General features: G+C 48.5%; 4 protein-coding genes and 1 long non-coding RNA gene across 20 annotated transcripts in view; 2 read left to right on the top strand and 3 right to left on the bottom strand.

Annotated features, from left to right (window-relative positions):
• The window catches only part of LOC6736152 (sodium channel protein 60E), a 30,190-nt gene extending 26,994 nt beyond the window's left edge, over positions 1–3,196 (bottom strand). For 9 of the 12 annotated variants that reach the window (XM_016168929.3, XM_016168933.3, XM_016168930.3 and 6 more), the window contains exons 1-2: positions 2,240–2,498; positions 149–671 (exon numbers count right to left, since the gene is read on the bottom strand). In XM_016168929.3, the coding sequence (XP_016029539.1) occupies positions 149–185 (37 nt within the window). In that variant the 5' untranslated portion in view covers positions 186–671; positions 2,240–2,498. Of the gene's footprint in view, positions 1–148; positions 672–2,239; positions 2,499–2,958 lie in introns of those variants that run through there. The other 3 variants (XM_039291946.2, XM_039291945.1, XM_044922528.1) reach the window with 3 other exon arrangements.
• A 598-nt stretch (positions 3,197–3,794) lies between these two features.
• LOC6736150 (angiotensin-converting enzyme) lies at positions 3,795–6,157 on the top strand. The gene is made up of 4 exons (XM_002083014.4): positions 3,795–4,896; positions 5,053–5,619; positions 5,679–5,992; positions 6,053–6,157. The coding sequence occupies exons 1-4, from the start codon at positions 3,908–3,910 to the stop codon at positions 6,067–6,069; spliced, it is 1,887 nt and encodes a 628-aa protein (XP_002083050.1). The 5' UTR covers positions 3,795–3,907; the 3' UTR covers positions 6,070–6,157.
• A 39-nt stretch (positions 6,158–6,196) lies between these two features.
• On the bottom strand, positions 6,197–13,334 carry LOC6736149 (sodium/potassium-transporting ATPase subunit beta-1-interacting protein). 5 transcript variants are annotated; one of them, XM_016168925.3, is made up of 8 exons: positions 13,205–13,333; positions 11,795–12,183; positions 11,600–11,737; positions 11,456–11,536; positions 11,201–11,392; positions 11,079–11,139; positions 10,221–10,275; positions 7,429–7,580 (listed from the first exon to the last, which is right to left on the bottom strand). In XM_016168925.3, the coding sequence occupies exons 2-8, from the start codon at positions 11,852–11,854 to the stop codon at positions 7,568–7,570; spliced, it is 600 nt and encodes a 199-aa protein (XP_016029536.1). In that variant the 5' UTR covers positions 11,855–12,183; positions 13,205–13,333; the 3' UTR covers positions 7,429–7,567. The 5 variants fall into 5 exon arrangements, with proteins under 5 accessions (XP_016029537.1, XP_016029536.1, XP_016029535.1 ...); XM_016168926.3 differs by lacking the exon at positions 10,221–10,275 and having other exon boundaries at positions 6,197–7,580; positions 13,205–13,334; XM_016168924.3 differs by lacking the exon at positions 7,429–7,580 and having other exon boundaries at positions 7,860–10,275; positions 13,205–13,334.
• LOC123327100 lies at positions 13,234–14,351 on the top strand. Its single transcript, XR_006541562.1, has 2 exons — positions 13,234–13,374; positions 13,431–14,351. It is a non-coding gene; the product is annotated as an uncharacterized LOC123327100 (long non-coding RNA).
• LOC6736148 lies at positions 13,809–18,124 on the bottom strand. Its single transcript, XM_016168923.3, has 3 exons — positions 17,529–18,124; positions 15,712–16,675; positions 13,809–15,650 (listed from the first exon to the last, which is right to left on the bottom strand). Exons 1-3 carry the CDS (start codon positions 17,620–17,622, stop codon positions 15,098–15,100), a joined length of 1,611 nt encoding a protein of 536 aa, XP_016029534.1. The 5' UTR covers positions 17,623–18,124; the 3' UTR covers positions 13,809–15,097.
• Between the last annotated feature and the right edge of the window lie 306 nt (positions 18,125–18,430).

Below are 18,430 nucleotides of genomic sequence, written 5' to 3'. Positions count from 1 at the left end.
ACCTTGCACACTCCCGCATACAGATTTGATGGCCTCCCGGTTACCAAACTCCCCCCTGGACACATCGGGAATAATATTTATGAGGCCGGGTGGCTTGGAAAACTATCAATAGCAGTATCAGGAGGGCTTAGCGGTTTAGGGGACTCACCTTTCTCATCGTTGGACGTCGCTTGATCATCACTCATCTTGACTGATTGTCGTCGTTATGTTGGGTGCTGCTGCCTCTGGTTGCGGTTGCTGCTTGGTCCTTCGACTCCGTCGTCGTCGTCGTCCTGGGCGAAGTCCTTAGGGCAGCTGCATGCCTTGGTCGCGCTCTCTCTTGCCAGGCTTCTCACTCGATTTTCGAACACTGGGCATATGTCTATCTCACTATTCAAGCGAGCGGATCGCTCAGTTTACCGATAATATTGTCACCGTTCCCTTTGTTAACCATGTTGTGCCTAGTATCTACTATTGCTGTTGCTATTGTTGCTGTGCTTATCACGCTGGGGGCTTTCATGATGTCTGCTGCTATTGCTATGCTATGCAAATCTTATGACTACGACCGTTTCCAATAATGGCATTTGGCATCGTCCCAGCTCAGTTCCTCAGCCTCGTCTACTTCTATTGTGAGCTTTGGCTTTGTTGTGCTGATTATTGCTTTACATTTTGCGATGCGATGCGTATGTTTTCTAAACGAAAGAAAGAGATTGATGTAAGTGGAAAGATTTAAGCTTATGTAAGTAGGGGGACTGAGAGTAAATTAAATCGCCTCTGCCCGCAATTGCTCTGCGTCGCGTCAAGTAACGGTAATTGGCAGCGCGCTAATCCCCGACAGCTCAAAGCACCCGCACCAACGCACGCGGCTCACACTCAGAAAAAATCTTGAGATTGATGCCAGTGAAACAAAAAAAAAAAAAAAAACATACGATTACAGATTCTCTTTAATGTACCACCCCACAGTCTGTTATTTAATTTTAGACCAAGCTTATTTATTTTAGACCAAGTCTTTTTATTTTACTAGGATAAAATACTATAAATTAATACAAGACAATCAACAAGAGGAACGAATGTAAGGATTTGTTTCCATTAAACAAAGATAGCAGTCAGCACTCAATGGAGACTTCCTCTATACTGAAGAATACCCTATACTTTCTGCGAGTGCAGTACGTATACGCAACGTAACGACTCACTCGGCCAACGTATGTGTAATGTGCGTAACGGAAGAGATAAACACCTGAAGGGGAAGAATGCGAATTGAGGCGAGGGCCGGGAAATGAGTGCCGCTTTAAGACTTAAAGCTTGGGCGAGATAAAGTTAATTAACATTATGGGCACACCCATACACACAATCTAGCAGCTCCTGCACAGACACACAACACAAGTAAGATACAAGAATTGATAAATGGCGCCCAACGAAGAAGCAATGAGCTTGCGTGGGCTGTGGCGTGGGTCGGGGCTGCTCATTGCTCAGCGCTTTGTTGATGCTGCTCCCGGCATTGTTGTGCATATACTATATGGGCATGTGTATGGGTGTGGGGGTGCTTGTATAGGCCGGTGCTTCCTGTTGTGTTCCTCGCAAACTTCTTGACACGTCTGCGAGCAACTGGCAACTCGCAACTGGCAGCAAAAATGGAAAAGCGGTAGATGAAGGCGCCCATAAAATATTCAATATCAAGTTTCCACCGCCCCGTTATGGCAGTTGATGTGATGTTTGCTGGCGGAAATTCGCTGGCAGTGGCAGGGATGTGCCATTACGCCTGGAGGCTGGGCTGTCGTGTGCCATTGGAGATCCACCTGCATTTGCTGGTCTGTCCCGGACACACACAAATCGGCAAAAACACTTTTATTACAACAATGAGAGCGGCGCTCGAGGCATTAAACAGTGTGTTGTTGGCTTTCAATTGTTCGGTGGGGTCCTCCCTTTGGGGCGGGGATACTCGCTTCTGTTTCTGGTTTCTGCTTTCTGGGCGTGACCAGCGGTTGGTTTTAAAGTTGGCTCATAAAAGTGCGGCTGGCAGAGCTTTGCCAGTTGGCCCCCAAAGTTGTGCTACGAATTTCGTTCTCGGTCCCCTTCCGCCATTTTAGCTCTCTCTTTCGTGCGAACAGAACGAAGCGATTCGAAACGAAGCGAAAGTGTGGCCACCTAGTTAAGTGCACATCAAGGGCTAATTTATGACCAGGACATTGTTGTTGCGTTGGAACCCAAACTTCCCTCCAAACACCAACACACGCACAGGCGTCTGAATTTTCGATTTTACCTTTAAGCATTGGCCATCAGTGTTTTTATTCTCCGCTGGTTGCAGTTGTCGGATGTTCGGGATGATAGTTGGGCTTTATGTAATCGCTTGTGTGTTTGCACTCCGGCAATTTCTATTTCTATTTTCGTATTTCACTTTCTTGGGCCTGCAACACACGCACACAAAGCACACTTACACACGTACGCCTTCACTCGCACTTTAACATCGACTTCCCAACACTGGCTCACTATTCCCGATCCAGTTGTTTTTGCTCCTGCTGCTGTGTTTTATTTGATTTTATTTTACATTAATTACATTTTTATTTAGTCGCAACTGTGCAACAATGCGAATGTGAGTGGGTGGGGATGTTGAAACGGAACCAGCAACAAAAACAGAAACAGAACAAAGCAAAAAACTTCGGGCACGCACATTGTTTGACACACGCACACACACACACACACATACGAAAGCCTACTGGCAGTCTAAGAAGTGTTATTACAATTTACTGTTGATTTCTTTCGCGGCCCAAAGGGTGAGTGCGAAAGAGATAGCACAGTGGCCTCCCTGCCACCGCACGTGTGTCTGTGTGTGTGTCAGCAAAAGCGTGCGAAAGAGCGCGAAAATGTAGGTTAGTTTCCGTCGTGGCCTCTCCCCCTCCCTTCACCCACTCAGTAGCAGCAACAACAATATGCAGCACACATTTCACTCTATTTTTGGGCGCTGAAGAATTTTCATCGCACCGAATAATGCACTTGTGATGGTAAGGCGCTTCACTGTGCGGCTGTGGGGGTGCGAGTTCTGCGTTATGTTCCATGCCCTTTCAGGCTTTTCACTGCCTTTCACTTTTCACTTTTCACCATATTCCTTGGATTTTTTCACTTCATACTAGGACACTATGACACTGGGCCACTGTAAATACGTGCGCTTGCATGGCGACTGCTCGGTTCTAAGGTTCGTCGGAGACTGAGCTCGGCTAACGGGTTTCCTTTCCGTTTGACGTAATCTGCAGGGCGACCACGATGCAGAGCGATGAAAAAATACACACGCGAACTTCCCCCTATTCTCTCGAAAAGGACTCGTGCGGGAAATGCTCTCACGCTCGCCTTCGTGCCCAAAATCCCCCTGCGCCCTCACGTTTGCTTGTAGGTCAGCCGGCATAAACAAATGCCGTGCCACATGCAACACGAGCGACGAACTTCCCCATATTTCTCCGATTTGAATTCCGAATGCTTCGCTGGTGCACCGCGGGGCAAAGGACTACCTCCGCTGTCCCTTCTTCGGAAGGAATATGTCAAAATGATTTAGCTTGAATATGGGCCACTGGCTAACAAAACCAGCAGCATGCGGACGCTGTTAATCAGTCTAAAATGGTGTAAGGATGGCCTGTCTTCGCCGCCCTACCCACTGCGATTTCCGCCTCGGGCTGGCACACTCAGCGTATAAGTAATGCCAGAACAAGCTCGTAACGTATACGCAACGTTTGCTTGGGGAGATCGCTAGCTGGGTTTCTTTCCCAATTACAGATTAGCTCAATGCCCCGGACTTAGATTGATAAGCCTGCGGCTCGACTGGCGCAGTCTGAACTCAGTTCTGCTCGAGCTTCGGTCAGAGTCGGAAGCAAATCCCAAGACGCATTCGAAAGCACTCAGATAACCTTATCAAGGCGAAACGGAAGCCAGCAAAGGCAAAATGCGGTTGCCATTTGTGGGAGTATTGCTAATCCTTCTGCTCTCCGTGACCTTCGGAATCGGCCATTCCAGCTATGAACTGGCTACCAAGCAGATACTTGATAGAGCCAAAGACCGCATGCGCCACGTGTGGAGTCTGAACCGCAGGATCTTTGTGCAGCTCACGGCCAAGGGAAAGTCACCGCTGGGCGGACAGGTTCTGAACTCCAAGCTGGAGGTCGAGGCGGAGACCTATCGACTATTTTACGACTTAGCGGGCAATCTCAGCGTTGTGTCAGTGGCTGAATTGGATGACCCACTTCTTCGTAGGCGCGTGCAGCGAATGGCCAAGTTGCAGCTGCAGGGCCTGCGGCCAAAGGACTACGAGCAGGCCAAGGACCTTCTACGTCAGATTCATAACTTTGTCAACGGACCCCTGGTCTGCCCCTACGAGGACTGCTCCGCCCGTGGTTCGCTGGCCATGTACCCGCAGATCATGAACAAAAACATGCACACCAAGCTATACGAGGATCTGGTCATCAACTGGAAGGCCTGGCGCAGGGCCATAAACGAGAAGGACGTGGCCAAGAACACGTTCATCGGCTACGTTCGGCTTCTCCGGATCGCTGCCACCTACAACGGACATGTGACGCCCTCGCGCACATGGTACCTCAACTACGACACGGAGAACTTTCAAGCTGAAATGGAGGCGGTCGTGTGGGAGATAATGCCGCTCTACCGGGAACTGCACGCCTATTTGCGTCGCGAGGTGCAAGCTGCCTACCCAAAGGCGGACACAAAGAGCGATGGCGCCATCTCCGCTCCCATTATGGACCAGATCCTGTCGCAGGACTGGTACCCTCACCAGTTCTTTCGCACACCGCACCAGGGCAGACAGCACCAGTTGCCCTCCGTTCATCGGCGCCTGGAGGAGGTCCTGGTAACGCCCGTCAAAATCAACCGCAAAGCTGCCGAGTTTTTTGAATCGTTGGGCTTAATGGTGATGCCAAAGTAAGTATATGCTCTACAGATTTCAATGCTGTTGGCAGGTATTTCATTTTTAAACAGTAACTTCAATAAACTAGGTTATATTATATAAATATATAATAATAAATATAAAATAATTGTACTCGGTTAAAGCTAATAGAAACAACTTTTCGGTGACAGTATCTTTTACGACCGCTTTTCCCGCCGGATGAACGACGAGGAGGGCGGAGCTGAGTGCAAGTCGCAGGTATATTACTTTCCGCCGGATGTGGCGCTGCGCTACTGCCCCAAACTAGACTACAAGAAGATGATGCAGATTCACGGAACGATGGCTGAACTGCAGTACCACCTCTACAAGATGCAACTGCCCTTTGGTCTCGACACGGAGCCGTGTCCTGGATTTGGAGCTGCCATAGCGGAAACAGTTATCCTGGCTTCAGGCACTCCACGCCACCTGCACCGTCTCCACATCCTGTTGAACGACAGTCTTACGGAGGAGCAGTCCCTTAACCGCCTGTTTCGCATGGGTGTGCACACCTTGATCGCCGTGCCCCAGTACTTCATCAATGACAAATTCCTCGTGGACGTTATGGACGGGCGGATCGGGGTTAAGGACTATAACTGCGCTTACTGGGGCCTCCAGGACAAATTCGCCGGAGTCCAGCCACCATTACAACGTCTTAACAAGGACTTTGATGTGGATTTCAAGTTCTATCGAGGACTAAATCCGGAAACCTCCAATACCAAGTCAGTTTCCATCTTTTGTTTTTGATAATCAAGAATTTCCTATTCCCCGAGCCCCACAGAAAATTCCTGGCCGAGATCCTGGGCTTCCAGTTCTACCGTTCCTTTTGCCTGGCAAGTGGACAGTACAAGCCCGGTGATCCCAATTTCCCACTCCACAATTGCGATTTCTACGACAGCAAAGAAGCAGGCAAAAAGATTCGCGACATGATGCAGCTGGGAGCCACTCGACATTGGCGGGATGTCATGGAGATAGCCACCGGTGAACGAAAGTTGAGCGGACGCGGTATCCTTGAATACTTTGCCCCACTCTTCACGTGGCTGAAGGAGCGCAACAAGCAACTGGACATCGAGCCGGGCTGGGATGCAGATGAATGTGAGTATTGGTGCAGATATCCAAAATTTGCAGTGTCTCAAGTTTTCGTACTTCTTATAGTGTGTCGGAGGGACTAAGATACCACGTACAACACGCATTTATCTACCGGTATAAAACTATAAACCAATTTCCTAAGAAGAAATATAATTGAACATAAACAATCAAGTATTAACCGTCTTTTCTGATATTTAAATAACCGATCCATTATTTTAAGTATTTATTTACAAAGGCACTTTGGTAAAACGACAGAAACTTACGTATAAATTAAGCACTACATATATCGTTATAAAACGGATCAAGTATAAGCTATCCATGTGGTTAAAGCACCAAGTGGTAGCCTTGGCTTGTTGCACAAGATATAATATGTGTTGGGCATGGGCTGATGATGGCTGATGATGATTGTGTCCATGTGCGACGGTGAAGACAAAGGGCGAACCGGATTACATGGTCGTCTCCGAGTCGGGCGGTGTGTGGTAGTTCAGATTGTAGGCGGGCGGACCGTTGTTGAGAAAGGCCATTGAGCGGATGCTTTCCCGCGAAGCAGTTCTTTTGGAGAACGACATGGTGCTGACGTAAGCAGGCGCCGGATCCATTGGCGGCGGCGGAGGATACTGCTGCTGTTGATGCTGCTGTAGTTGCATGGGATGCTGTTGGTAGAGGGGTGGCGTACAAGGAGCCTGCGGTGGACTGGCGCTCGCTCCGTTCAGTCCAGCGAATACATTTTCACCAGTGGCATTCCCGTAAGCGGTGGAGAGTGGCCGTGAGCCATGAAAATTCGAGTAACTGGAGCGCACGGAGGGCGGTCGATTGTTGTACACTTCATCGGGAGCGTGACCAACGTCGTTTAGGTGCGTCGTAGAGTGTTGGTAACTGGGGTTGTAGTGGCCTCCACCGCCCCCGTGCAGGATTGAGGCTCCAGCTGCAGATGGCAGAGGTGGTGGCGGTGGAAGGCTCGGTGGTTCCTCCAGCGCTCCTAGACCATTGGTATTGTAGTAGATGGGGTCCAGCGGAATGTTTTTGCGGTAGCTGTGGTAGTAGTGCTCGTTGGGTTTGCCGAGACTTCCCAATTGGCTGCCGGAAGCATTGGTGTTGTTTACAAAGTCATTGTTGAGTGATTGCAGGTTGGAGGCAGTCAGCGAGAGTTTATCCTGTCGGTGGAAGGAACCCAGGTGAGGTTGCTCCTGCTGAAGCTGCTGATCAATGATTTTAGTCACTGGGTTCTGATGATACTTCCGGCGAGAGCTTCGAATGCTGCTCCTCACATAGCTTCCGCTACTGCTGTCTGCTCCGCCTCCACGTCCACTATGTCCGTGCTTGGATCTCAGGGTGCCGCTTGATCCGTGGTATGAGCGCCTGCTCGAGCCTCCTCCATTTGACTGCCTTCCTTGTGTGCCGCGCGCCATGACCGATCGCCGCTTGACGCGTCGTGGTGTCATCGGCTTAGGACTCAGTTCGCCGCCATCTTGGTCGCCCCGAGGATCGCCCAGTCCCAAGGAGTGGCCGCCATGCCGGATGGTGTCGGTGCTGCTGCCGAATTCGATGGAGTACAGCGACTGGCGGTGTTTAGACTGCTTGCTAATATGCTTCACTGCGCCGGGGAGAACAATATAGGATCAGTGGAAGATTGTTAAGACCGTTAAGCCGCGGATACAATGCTCAAAGTTACCTTGGCTTGTTTTTGAGTGTGCTTTTGTGATTGGAGCTGTTAATCAAGTTGGATTAGCTACGTTCGGAGAGAATCAATAGTTAGCGGTTGGTTAGAGGCACAATTGCTACAAAAAGCCAGCTACCAGTAAGAGAGCAACTTAGGAGGATAGAAGGATCGGCTACGAAAAAAGCTTCCGAGACAGAGATAGATTACCCGTAGTATGGTGTAAATGAACATTTTTATTGGAAACGCTTTCAATCTCATCGAGAATTGGCACCAGTCAGCGCACAATTCGCATGGCTAAAGATGGGGGATCTATCTAAAACAGTAAATAGTGTCTACGCTAAATGGATTTAGATCTGCTCTTGCATTTTGTGGCCTCAAGCTTAATACTAGGCTTAACATTTCTATTCGTAATTCTAAACGCTTTTACGTTTGCTTGCGCTTGTATAACGAATCTCATACTTAACGGAATAGGCAACTTCTTGTTTGTGTTCGTTCGACAACTAAAGTTAGCATCGTAGTACATACATTTCGTTATTAAGGGCAAATACATTCATATGTATTAATAGTTAAACAACAAAAGGCAACTCTCGGGGAGGCTGGGCTCTCCCGCACATAACATCGGTATATATATGTATGTTGTATATTCTAATCTCTATTCCGTCATTCATCCAAGGCATCTGGTTGCAATTGGCTCAAAATTTCATTTATCGCTCATATTCTCAACAAATTGTCATATCCTTTTCTTGATAATGATTTTGTGACATTTTCGTTTTTTAAATTATCGTTTGTCGTTCATGTTTGTTTTCAGTTATCACAGATCAACATAAAATTGTTAGGCTTGCATTCTGTCACGACTTTCCACGCCTTCTATCACAATTCGAGGAAAGTCTCTACTGATCGCACGTATGTGAATTATTAATTAGATTTACACAATTAAAGTCAGCTCTGCAAGGCATCATTAAAATCGATAAATGCCTGCATGGGAAGCTATGGTTAGGACCTGTTCTTAGCCAGGTTAGCCGGCTGGTTAGGCACAACAAAGAAACAGCAACACCTATGTATATGAAGTTTTTTATGTGTTTAGGGATCGAGTGATCCTGGTAGAGTTAGTAACAGCCATCCTGCCTAGGCAGAAAGCGTGAGTAAGAGAGAGGAGGAGCAAGTGCAGCGGGACGTACTTAAGTCTAACCCTGCACGCCCACTATCGAGTTGCAGAACGACCGAGGACGGGACTTTTGATCGCGACCGCCGCGACCGCTCCGACGGTTCACGTGCGGGGCAGCATCTGCCTCGACCTGTTCCATTAGACGATCGTCGCTCTGGGCGCGTACCACATAACCAGGAGGTGTAGCGCGAATCTGGTCGCAAAAGTTGACGGGATTGGATGGCCTTGGTCGACGATTACTGCGACGTACCATGGGCGACCCATGCGGAACGGGGAGTGGCACTTGAATGGGAAGGCCGGGTCCAAGCTTGCTGGGAATCGCATAGCGCTCTGCCACTTCCGGAGAGAGATCAAGGTAGGGCGCCTGACCCAAGCGTTGATGGATGTGAGGCCGCACTACCGGCGGAGGCGGGGGGGTCAGCATCTGATCGCGATCTTGCTCGGACTCGCCATCTGCGTCCTCATCGTTTTCCACCTCCTGGCAGTTGTGCATGGGAACCGTGGGCAGAGGAATGTGAGTCGGCCGTCGGGCATTGGAGTTTGACCCCATACGGAGGGAAGAGGGCAAACCGTTCTGGTCGTAGGGATAGGCATTGTTGTTGGGACTAGAGCGAGAGTTGGAGTGAAAGACTAGGTGGGGCTGGGCGTTGTTGTTCTCGCCCAGAAAAAGGCTGTTTGGAGTAGGACTTTGAAAAGGGACGTAGGTGACACCGTGTTCGCCGGGAGCGAACTTCTGCAGGGAAAAGTTGTCTTCGTCGTCCTCGAGACTGCGCGACAGGCGATCGAGCGGACGGACAGGTGAGGATATATTCATGCCCGGATTGAATTCTCCAGAAACAGGATAATCAGATTTAGGCGGCTTGGGCTTGTGATGAATACGGGCGAAATGAGAACTGCCCTGGAGCGAGTCGGGGCTCTGGAATATGCTGTAGTTGCTGTTGCTAAGGGAGTTCCCGGCTAGGTAGGGACTCGAGTTTTGCAGTGAGGCGTACGAAAGCGACGGCGTGGTCTGAGGGGACATGGGACTGGGACTGACGGGTGCCTTGGAATGGTGTTGTCGATGGCGGCGTAGACTACTGCAGTTGCTCCCCTCTCCGCCTGTGCGCTGGGTTACATGGTTGTTTGAAGGGTGACTTTGAGGTTGGAATGATGCGCTGCGGTTATTTGTTGTGTTTGGCGGCAGCAGCGCAGGCGCACGCTGGTGGAGATTATTGTTCAGTGTATTATTGTTGCTGCCGCTCAACTGGTAGTTCTTATTGAAGTGGTGTAGTTTGGGTTGCTGTTGTTGCTGATGATGATAGAGTTTCAGTGAGTTCTGCTGCGGCTGCTGGTGCTGCAGTTGCAGATGCTTATTTGATTGCATGGTGGCGCTTGCGGATGTTGTGGGTATACTTGTATAGCTCACGTACATTGGGTGCACCACGGTATGCTGTGGACTCTTCGCGTCGCCGTTCATGAAATCGACTGAAAACCAGAAATTGATTAAGATGCTTTAACAATAAACAGAGGAAAACTTCGGAGGTAGCAGGACACTGTGCAGCACCCACAAGCTTTTTACTAATTATAGGACTAGTCAAAAGTAATTGATTTAGCTTCTTATTTGTGTAAGTAAATATGTTTTTCTATTGTTTTCTCATTTTGTCTAATAAACGATTATTTTACATTTACATACTTTCATATATCATTTAATTATATTCATTTCGGAGCACCTATCTCAATGTCGAATTACATTGTTTAGAGCTGCACAGTGTCGCTGTCCATGCAAATACAATGTTTCTGATTTCTTGATTATGAGTAAATGACATATACATAACATGAATAACAATACGATTATGTGGTATGTGAGTAAAATGTTTTAAAAGGCATGTGTATAGATGCTCACAATTCAAATGGACAAGTCATAATGGTTAATATAGGATACAATTTATGTTTAAATCGAAACCATAATTTTCTGGGGGTACAGTCGCATTGCAGGTTGCGGGTTTTTGGGTAGGGAGGCAAGAGCCTTCTTATCGACAGCCTTATATAATCGAGAATAACAATAAGCAATTGGCCGAATTCTCGATGAAAACATTATAAACATTGCTTACACATAATGGAATATTTCAGGTTTTGTGAGAAAAGAAAACATACACCACAGTGCACAGAGAGACCCGAAAGTGAAAGATCTTATGGGGATGAGAGGGGTTAGCAATGACCGTTCCCGGTTAGTGGTGTTTATGACAGACGAGCATGTTTCTTATTCGCATTCAGAGAGCGCCACTTACATCTGTCGTCCTCGTCAAGAAATATGCAACTAATCAGAATCGCACCGAGTATGCCGAGCAGCTGTGGGAGTGGGAGAGACAATTTACACAATTCAGGGAACTTAAGCTAGTAGATCACTCACCGCCAGAGCGCACTGTACCCCCGAGTGTGTGATCTCCACAAGCGGGTAGTCCAGCAGGCAGCCTTCCACGCGCTCCGGCCGCTGGGGACGGAACGTATCGTCCGCGGCCATGTTATAGGTGGGCTTGCAGCCGTACCCGTTCGCCTCGAACCAGGAGACGCTGCCAGTGCCCAGGTTGAGCAGGTCACTGTCCTGTGAAGAGATTTCCGTCTAGTTTAGAAGAGATATGTCTCTTGTGGAGCCATGTAAACTCACCCTGTTCAACTGCCCCACATTTAAGTAGAAGCAAATGAGGAAGGTGTTCCACCCGATCCACAGGAAGTTCCATATTAGATACTGCAGGCGGGCACACAAAATAAATTGGGGTTATCGCAGAGATATGGTAATCAGGGCACTTACGGTGATGATGTATTTAACGCGAAAGTGGTAGGCGCCGTAAAACCCGAATATGATGAACAAAATGTGGAAAAAGTTCACTAGGATGGGCGCCCACATGTAGCCGAGGAAGTCGAATACCTGGCGCTCGATAATCGTTATCTAGGGGGAGCGGCTGTAGATTTCGAATTGTAATCATCCGGATCGCGGACTACTCACCACTTGCAGGAAGCATATTGACAGCAAAAAGTGTCGCCGCGTACACGAGCACGATCCCATCACATCGTCATTCCATTCAGAATTTGAATAATAAATAAATCCGCTCTCCCCGTCGCTATCTGTCTTTCCAGCTAGCTGTCTACTTCAGTCTATCGCTTCCTTATCGGGACTGGAACTGTTGGCTATCGGCGGCTGTAGTTGGGCCTCCTAGTGGCATTTCCGCGTCGCCTGCAGACCTGCTGCAAGTCAAGCGTGGCAAGTGCCGCTCTACCTCTGCCTCTTGGCCTCTCGCTCGCACCTCGAGAACGAACAGGTGCAGGGGATTCCAGGGGCAGGGTGGGAGCGAGAAAGAATGCAGCTGCCCCGTCGAGCAGCGAACAAAACCTGATCTGTGCGAACCGAGAGTAAATAAAGAGAAATTAAGCCAAATGAACTGCGCTACCGAGAGAAACCCTGCTTAAACACTGCTGGGGAGGGTACTAGTTCTTTGAACCTCGGGGACTGCATTGTGGGTTTATGATTTCACGAATACAACTTGAGTCATGAGATGTATCATAAATATTATATCCGATTGTAAATAAAGCCTAAAATGTACTTAGTAATATATTTTGAATCAACTTTAAATAAATCATCAAATGTTCACAGTAGTTTATGAGTCAGTAGAATTTAAAAAAAGAGATTATTTATTTGCGAACCTAAAGAATAGGGAAACTTTATAAAATGCTCTTTCCCTGGGAAAGTCACGGGTACCAAACTATTCCACCTAGGTACGAGCAAAGAGGTACTGCCCATCCCCACACCGCTGCTCACACACACTCGCGCGCACCGAATGCTCCCTACCAACACACTCGAAGCGAGGGGCTCACGTAACTTGAACCAAGCACGCACTATTTTCGCCCATTTCATCTACGCGAGCACAAAGTGTTATATGTATTGTCGATTTCAACAGCGTCTGCTTAGTGTCCAGGTCAAGTATGAGCAATTAATTAATTAGCACACAGACACGCCAGAGATGCTCCCGCATCATCATTCCAGTGCGGGTACGCCATGTCTATATTTGAGACCCTCACTGATCGATCGGTGGTTGGACGTACACGTCTTGGCGGTACCCGGTAATCAAATTAAACTGTAATTCAATGGACAACGCATGACGCGCTTTATTTGTCACTCGAATATGTCTCAAAGCGAGAACTCAATTTCATTTGTTTTTCACTTGCGACACGGAAGCCCCACTACACCATCAAAACACACAAACACACACACACGGGCAGGAGTGAGATACGCTGCATTTAGATTCCATATGTTTGGAACGGCCCCAACGCAGCGAAATCGGCACAGAACCACTCCACTTTACATAATAAGCAGCCACGGCGATTTATTATCTCGGAAAATAACGCTTTTCAGACTTACGTTGGGAACAAGTGCGCGAGCAAACGGGACAAACAATTGAAATAACTGAGCAGTGTGACCGTGCTACAAACGATAAGAATTCCTGCCTGACAGAAAATGGCGTTATATACCATTTCAGTTTGTAGAAATACCAATCATTGGAAATGGTATTTGACGTTACTTTTTAAAAAGTCATTTAATAATCAAACTATAAAATGTACAACTAAAATATTTTCCCGGTTGGCAGGCTCGATCGATCACCTTACAGCGCTCTTTTATCTTTCCAAAGGACATGACCAGAAGGACTCGGTTGTGGAAGATTAAGTTGAGGATACTTGTGGAAAATCCCCGGGAAGTTGCGTCCAGATACGTGTTGATTGGAAAGAAGAAGACGCGGGATTTTGGTTAGTTTAGTTTATTCTGTATGCATATTGTATAATTTGTGTTTTTACGGTTATCATACATGAATAAATATAAATTAAATTATGCTCTTCATTCACAAAGTGTGTTCTTTGCACCTCCGCTTGCAAGTTGCAACGATTCCTCGTTTTGAGTTCGGATTATTTTCGTGTCTTTGGCCAAACACCATAAAATATATATTTCAAACTCAACATTACGCTCAACGTACATTCATATGCTATGCGCATTTTATTGTGGCTAAGTCAGTTTCGATTTGGAATTCAAATTCAATTTTCAATGCTCCAAGATGCTTTGCATTCGCCTAGTTAATAGAAATATAATATTCGTGTTGTGTTTTCTTTAGCTAGTTTTTGAACTCGCAAGTTCTTCAATTCGGTTGTATTCAGTGTATTGTTTCGGCCGCAATGGTTCCTAACTCTGTCCTTTGCCCAATGTTTCATGATTATTTACAGCAATCGAGAATACAGCATAGTAAAATGTTCGCTACAGTTTCCTATAGTAGTTTTGGGGGCTGGGAATCGTTTCCGCTGATAGTTTCCATTAATAATCTCTCACTAATCGGTAAATAAATTGTTTCTTCGTATCGTTTTCTCTTTTTTGTACAATAGACGCGTGTTCTTTTTGTGTGTTATCAGTCGTTTTTCATTTACTTTACATGAATGTGCAGGGAAATTATTGTTAAGTTTTACTTGTAAATAATCCTCTTCTCCTCTAGTCGCGTCTCCTGCTCTACGAAATATATTTGCATGCGCATGCAAAAAGGTTGGATGCCGGAATTGTATTTCTAAATTGACACAGATAATTTAGGATCGATCACAAAGCGTAGTAAAAATGAGAGAAGATAGTACACCACACAGACAGGTAAGTAAAAAGGTGTCCGCCTTCGTGTATATAATACAATAATTACATGAATATATATCTATATATAAATATGTGTGTGTGTATACATATATTTATAATAATATAATATGTTAGTTTGCTTCGGTTGGTTGTCCCTCCTCCTGAGCTTCTCAGCTCCTCCAGACCTCAAGTCCAACGATTTGCAGAGACAAAAAAGTTGATATACAATAACCCACGCTGCCATGCAACACAGGATTACGCATGCAGCATCGTAATAGAATCATCAGCGTTGTGCAACTGACAGCGGGTGGAAACAGGGCGGGTGGGGTTGGGATTGGGATTGGGTTTGGGTCCGGGGTACTCACGGTTCACTGGAGCTATTCTTACTGCATAGCAATTACATTACATTACCGGACTTATGCATATGGGGAAGGAAGAATAGTGACAGATAGAAGAGTGTCGTGTGTATGGTTTTGCTCGGCTCCCGGAATTAAATTCCCTGGAGTATCTGTTAGGAATTCATATGCATATATGGCTTCCAGCACCTAGTCTGATCTGTTTCTGAATCTGTGTAAGAGGATGTGTCTGTTGGCTGACAATGGATCAGTCAAACTTTACCAATTGCCCCAAGAGGGAAAACAAAGTCCAGTCGCCTTACTTCTTGCTCTTGCGCTTCTGCTTGGGCTCCTCCCCTCCGGTCGTTGAGGCTGCTGATGCGGCTGAAGCTGCTGCTGCTGCCGTGCCCGTTGCGTTCAGGAGATTAATGTTCGGCTTGACCGTTCCCTTCTTCTGGGTGGCCGGCTGCTGGGGGGTGGCCTGCGTGATGTTGTTATTGGTCGCTGCTGCCGCATTGGCAGCTCCAGCGGCTTGGGACGACAGGTTGTTCGACGGCGTGGCCGGCGTCTCGTCCAGGAAGAGCGGATTCTTCACCTCCATCTCACCAGTGGGCGCCAGGCCGGGGCACTCGTACACCGTGTAGTCGCCCTCCTCGTTGTCGTCGTCGCTCTCCACGTCCGACATGCCGCAGCTACCATCCGTGGCCTGGTTCTCCATGGCGATGATCTGCTGCTTCTGGTGCTGGTAGTGGTACATTTGGGCACTCTGGGCCAGCTTTCTGTCACCGGAGGGCGAGACATCCTTGTTCGGCCCGGTAACGCCGTAGGCAGGGTATTCCACGTCCGCTGCTGCCTTGTGTCGATTATGGAACCTGTCAAGAAATATTGGTTAGCTTCTGAAGCAGGCATTGGGAGCTTCTCTGGGTTGCTTACCAAGTTACTCCGAGGGCAAGCAGCCCAACGGTCACCGCTGCACTAACTCCCGCTATTAGGGCCACAATGTACACCCCCATCTCGCTGTTCATGCCCAGGTGTTGGCGCAGCACAATCTGCTCCTGACTGGAATCACCTCCGTTGACCAGCGTCAAATGAGAGGGCACTTTGCCCTGCTTTTGCAGCTTGTTGATCAGTGCGTTAAGTTCATGGGGTGGTTGTTCTTTGCTCTGGGGAATATTCACTCCCGCCACGGCTGCGGCAGCGGCGGACTGGGGATTGATGCGGTGGAAGTTGGCGTTGGCGGCGTCAAGCAGCTTGGGCGGCTCAACGGGCACGGGAGCCGGCACTGGCGTATCGATCTTTGTCTTACTGGCGGTGGTGGCTACTTCGGTAGTGGGCTCAATGGGAGCGTACTCCTCGTAGTCCTCCAGCGCCCGGGAATCCAGCTCCCCCGAAGGGTCGTTCGGGTTGTCAAAGAAGCGAGCGTCGTTGGGACCTACGGCGAAGGGAATCCGCTCGCGCAGCACGCTGTTTCTGTTCGGAGAGTTGCCCAGGCTGGGCCGATTCGGAAGGCTGGGCAGGGGCGGTAGGTTGGGCAGGCGAGGGAGGTACAAAGGAGGACTTTGGAGATCAGAGACTGCCTCCATCGGACTGCCGTAGCTGGCCTCTGCTTCCGCGTTGTCGTACTGGTCGTACTGCTGGTTCAGGTTGTTACCGTTGGACTCGTAGTCCTCCTCCGCCTCGCGCTGTACTTGGAGCTCCTGCTGCCGCTGGCGGTACCGCTCCTGCTCCAAGAGCTGCCGCTGACGATCCATCTTCAGGTTGATTTCGTGCAGCTGCTGGTCGAACTGCTGCTGCAGCCGACGGCGGGCATACTGCTCCATCATCTGGGCCAGAAAAGCATACTCTTGCTCACTCTGCGGATCCATCACAGGCGGCTGAATGGGTCGACGGCGCAATCCTGCAAGAATTCGGATTCGAATCGGATCAATGTCATCGGATTAGTGGGCGCGGGCAGGTGATTATGGTAATGGTAATGAGCCTGGGCTGCGTGTTAGCGGTCGGAAAATAGAAAGTGAAATCGAAGTCGAAATAGAAAAAGAAGGAATGGCCGAGTGGCGGTGGTCTGCCCCTAAAGCCTTAAAGGATTCGAAATAGACAAACAAAAGTTCGTTTTATTGCCAGAGGCTAAAAATAGACCAATTACACACGCGCCCAGGTCAACCCGAGCCATTCCCGCAGAGTGAGGGAGACCAACATACAGTCGGAGGACTGGGAACCGAAGTCTGTGACGTGCGTGGCGATTCCATCGCACTTTGTTGTTTTCGTCGTGTTCGGCCCATTGTTGCGCTTGAATCAAGGAAGTATTTGTTATAGCTGTTGGGATGAACGGAAAAGCTTTAAGGCGCTCAAATGTATGCTACGAAGAATGTAGCTACTCCATATTACATATATTTATACAAACTGCATGGCCTGGGGAACAATCGTATGCATACGAATGAATGTAAATTTCGATTCCAGAATTTCGATCAGAGCACTTATGTGTATTTATGTATTTACGACGCTGCAGTTTACTTGACTATTTAGTTTTGCCGAAGCAAAGAGCGTGGGTGTTTTGGTTTGGTTCGGAGCACTTCGCAGGACACGCCATGCATGTATCTAGTGCAGGGGATACACAAATCGAGGTGGCAGCTTTCCTTTGCTTTCGCTCCTCCTGCGCCATTCAAGCCCGAACACTCAGGTTGCGTGTGTGGGTGCATGGATGTACGGGCTTATAGGTGAATGGGTGTGTAGTGCGCTATTTTTAGGCTTACCTGGGTAAACGGACATTTCGCAATGACCCAATATGCTGCACAGTACCGTTGCAGCGAGCGCCAAGCTAACGGTGATTTCCAGGCGAGCCGCCATCTTGCACTTGCACCGAATGCACTTGCACTTGCGGACTGCTCGAGAACTCAGAACTCAATTGCGAATGGGAACTATCTAGCACTGCACGACCTCTGCCACCACTGCCATATGGCCGGTTAATGGGGCTTTGGCCAGAACGACGACGTCGACGAGGGTTATTGATTTTCAACACCCACACTCGCACACACTTGCGAATATATCCAATTGGCAGCTGCTGGTGGTTGCTCCCCGAACTTTTGCACTTTCGCGTGGGCGTGCAATATTTCTGGCTAGTAACCTGCGCCAACTGCACTTCTCGAGGATTTTCGGTTAGTTGGTGTCCTAGCAAAGGTTATGCTGCACTCCATCGGCTGGTTAAAATGTCAAATGGTGCACTTTTCTCACAAATTGCTGGCGAAGAAGCTCAGATGGGCATATGGCTGTGGGGATATACATATGCGGATGGGACTCGACTCCTGGGCTGCGTTGCTCCGCTGTCGACGTATACCGTTATACTGAAGAAACTGAATGAGCCTGGCGGCGGCAAAAAGCCCGAGAAGAAGCAGAAGCTGTGACGCAAATGTTAGGTTCGCCCCCGCGCTGTTAAATGTTGCGGGCAGCTTTTGAGGGCAGGCCGTGCAGCAACAACAACCAGAGGGGCACAGTAGTCAAAAGCAGCGCCTGCGCACAGTGGGGCTAGAAAGCTCGGCACGTCCGTGCCTTTATTCTTTGAGTAAACACAGGCATTCATAAAGAGCCGAGACGAGGCCAAGGAGACTCTCGGCCAGCTAGCAGGTGGCTGCCACTCACGAATTCCGAAGCCCCGCCA

This window comes from Drosophila simulans, chromosome 2R, assembly GCF_016746395.2.
Source record: "Drosophila simulans strain w501 chromosome 2R, Prin_Dsim_3.1, whole genome shotgun sequence".
Taxonomy (NCBI): domain Eukaryota; kingdom Metazoa; phylum Arthropoda; class Insecta; order Diptera; family Drosophilidae; genus Drosophila; species Drosophila simulans.
This window is presented reverse-complemented; position numbering and strand designations above follow the sequence as displayed.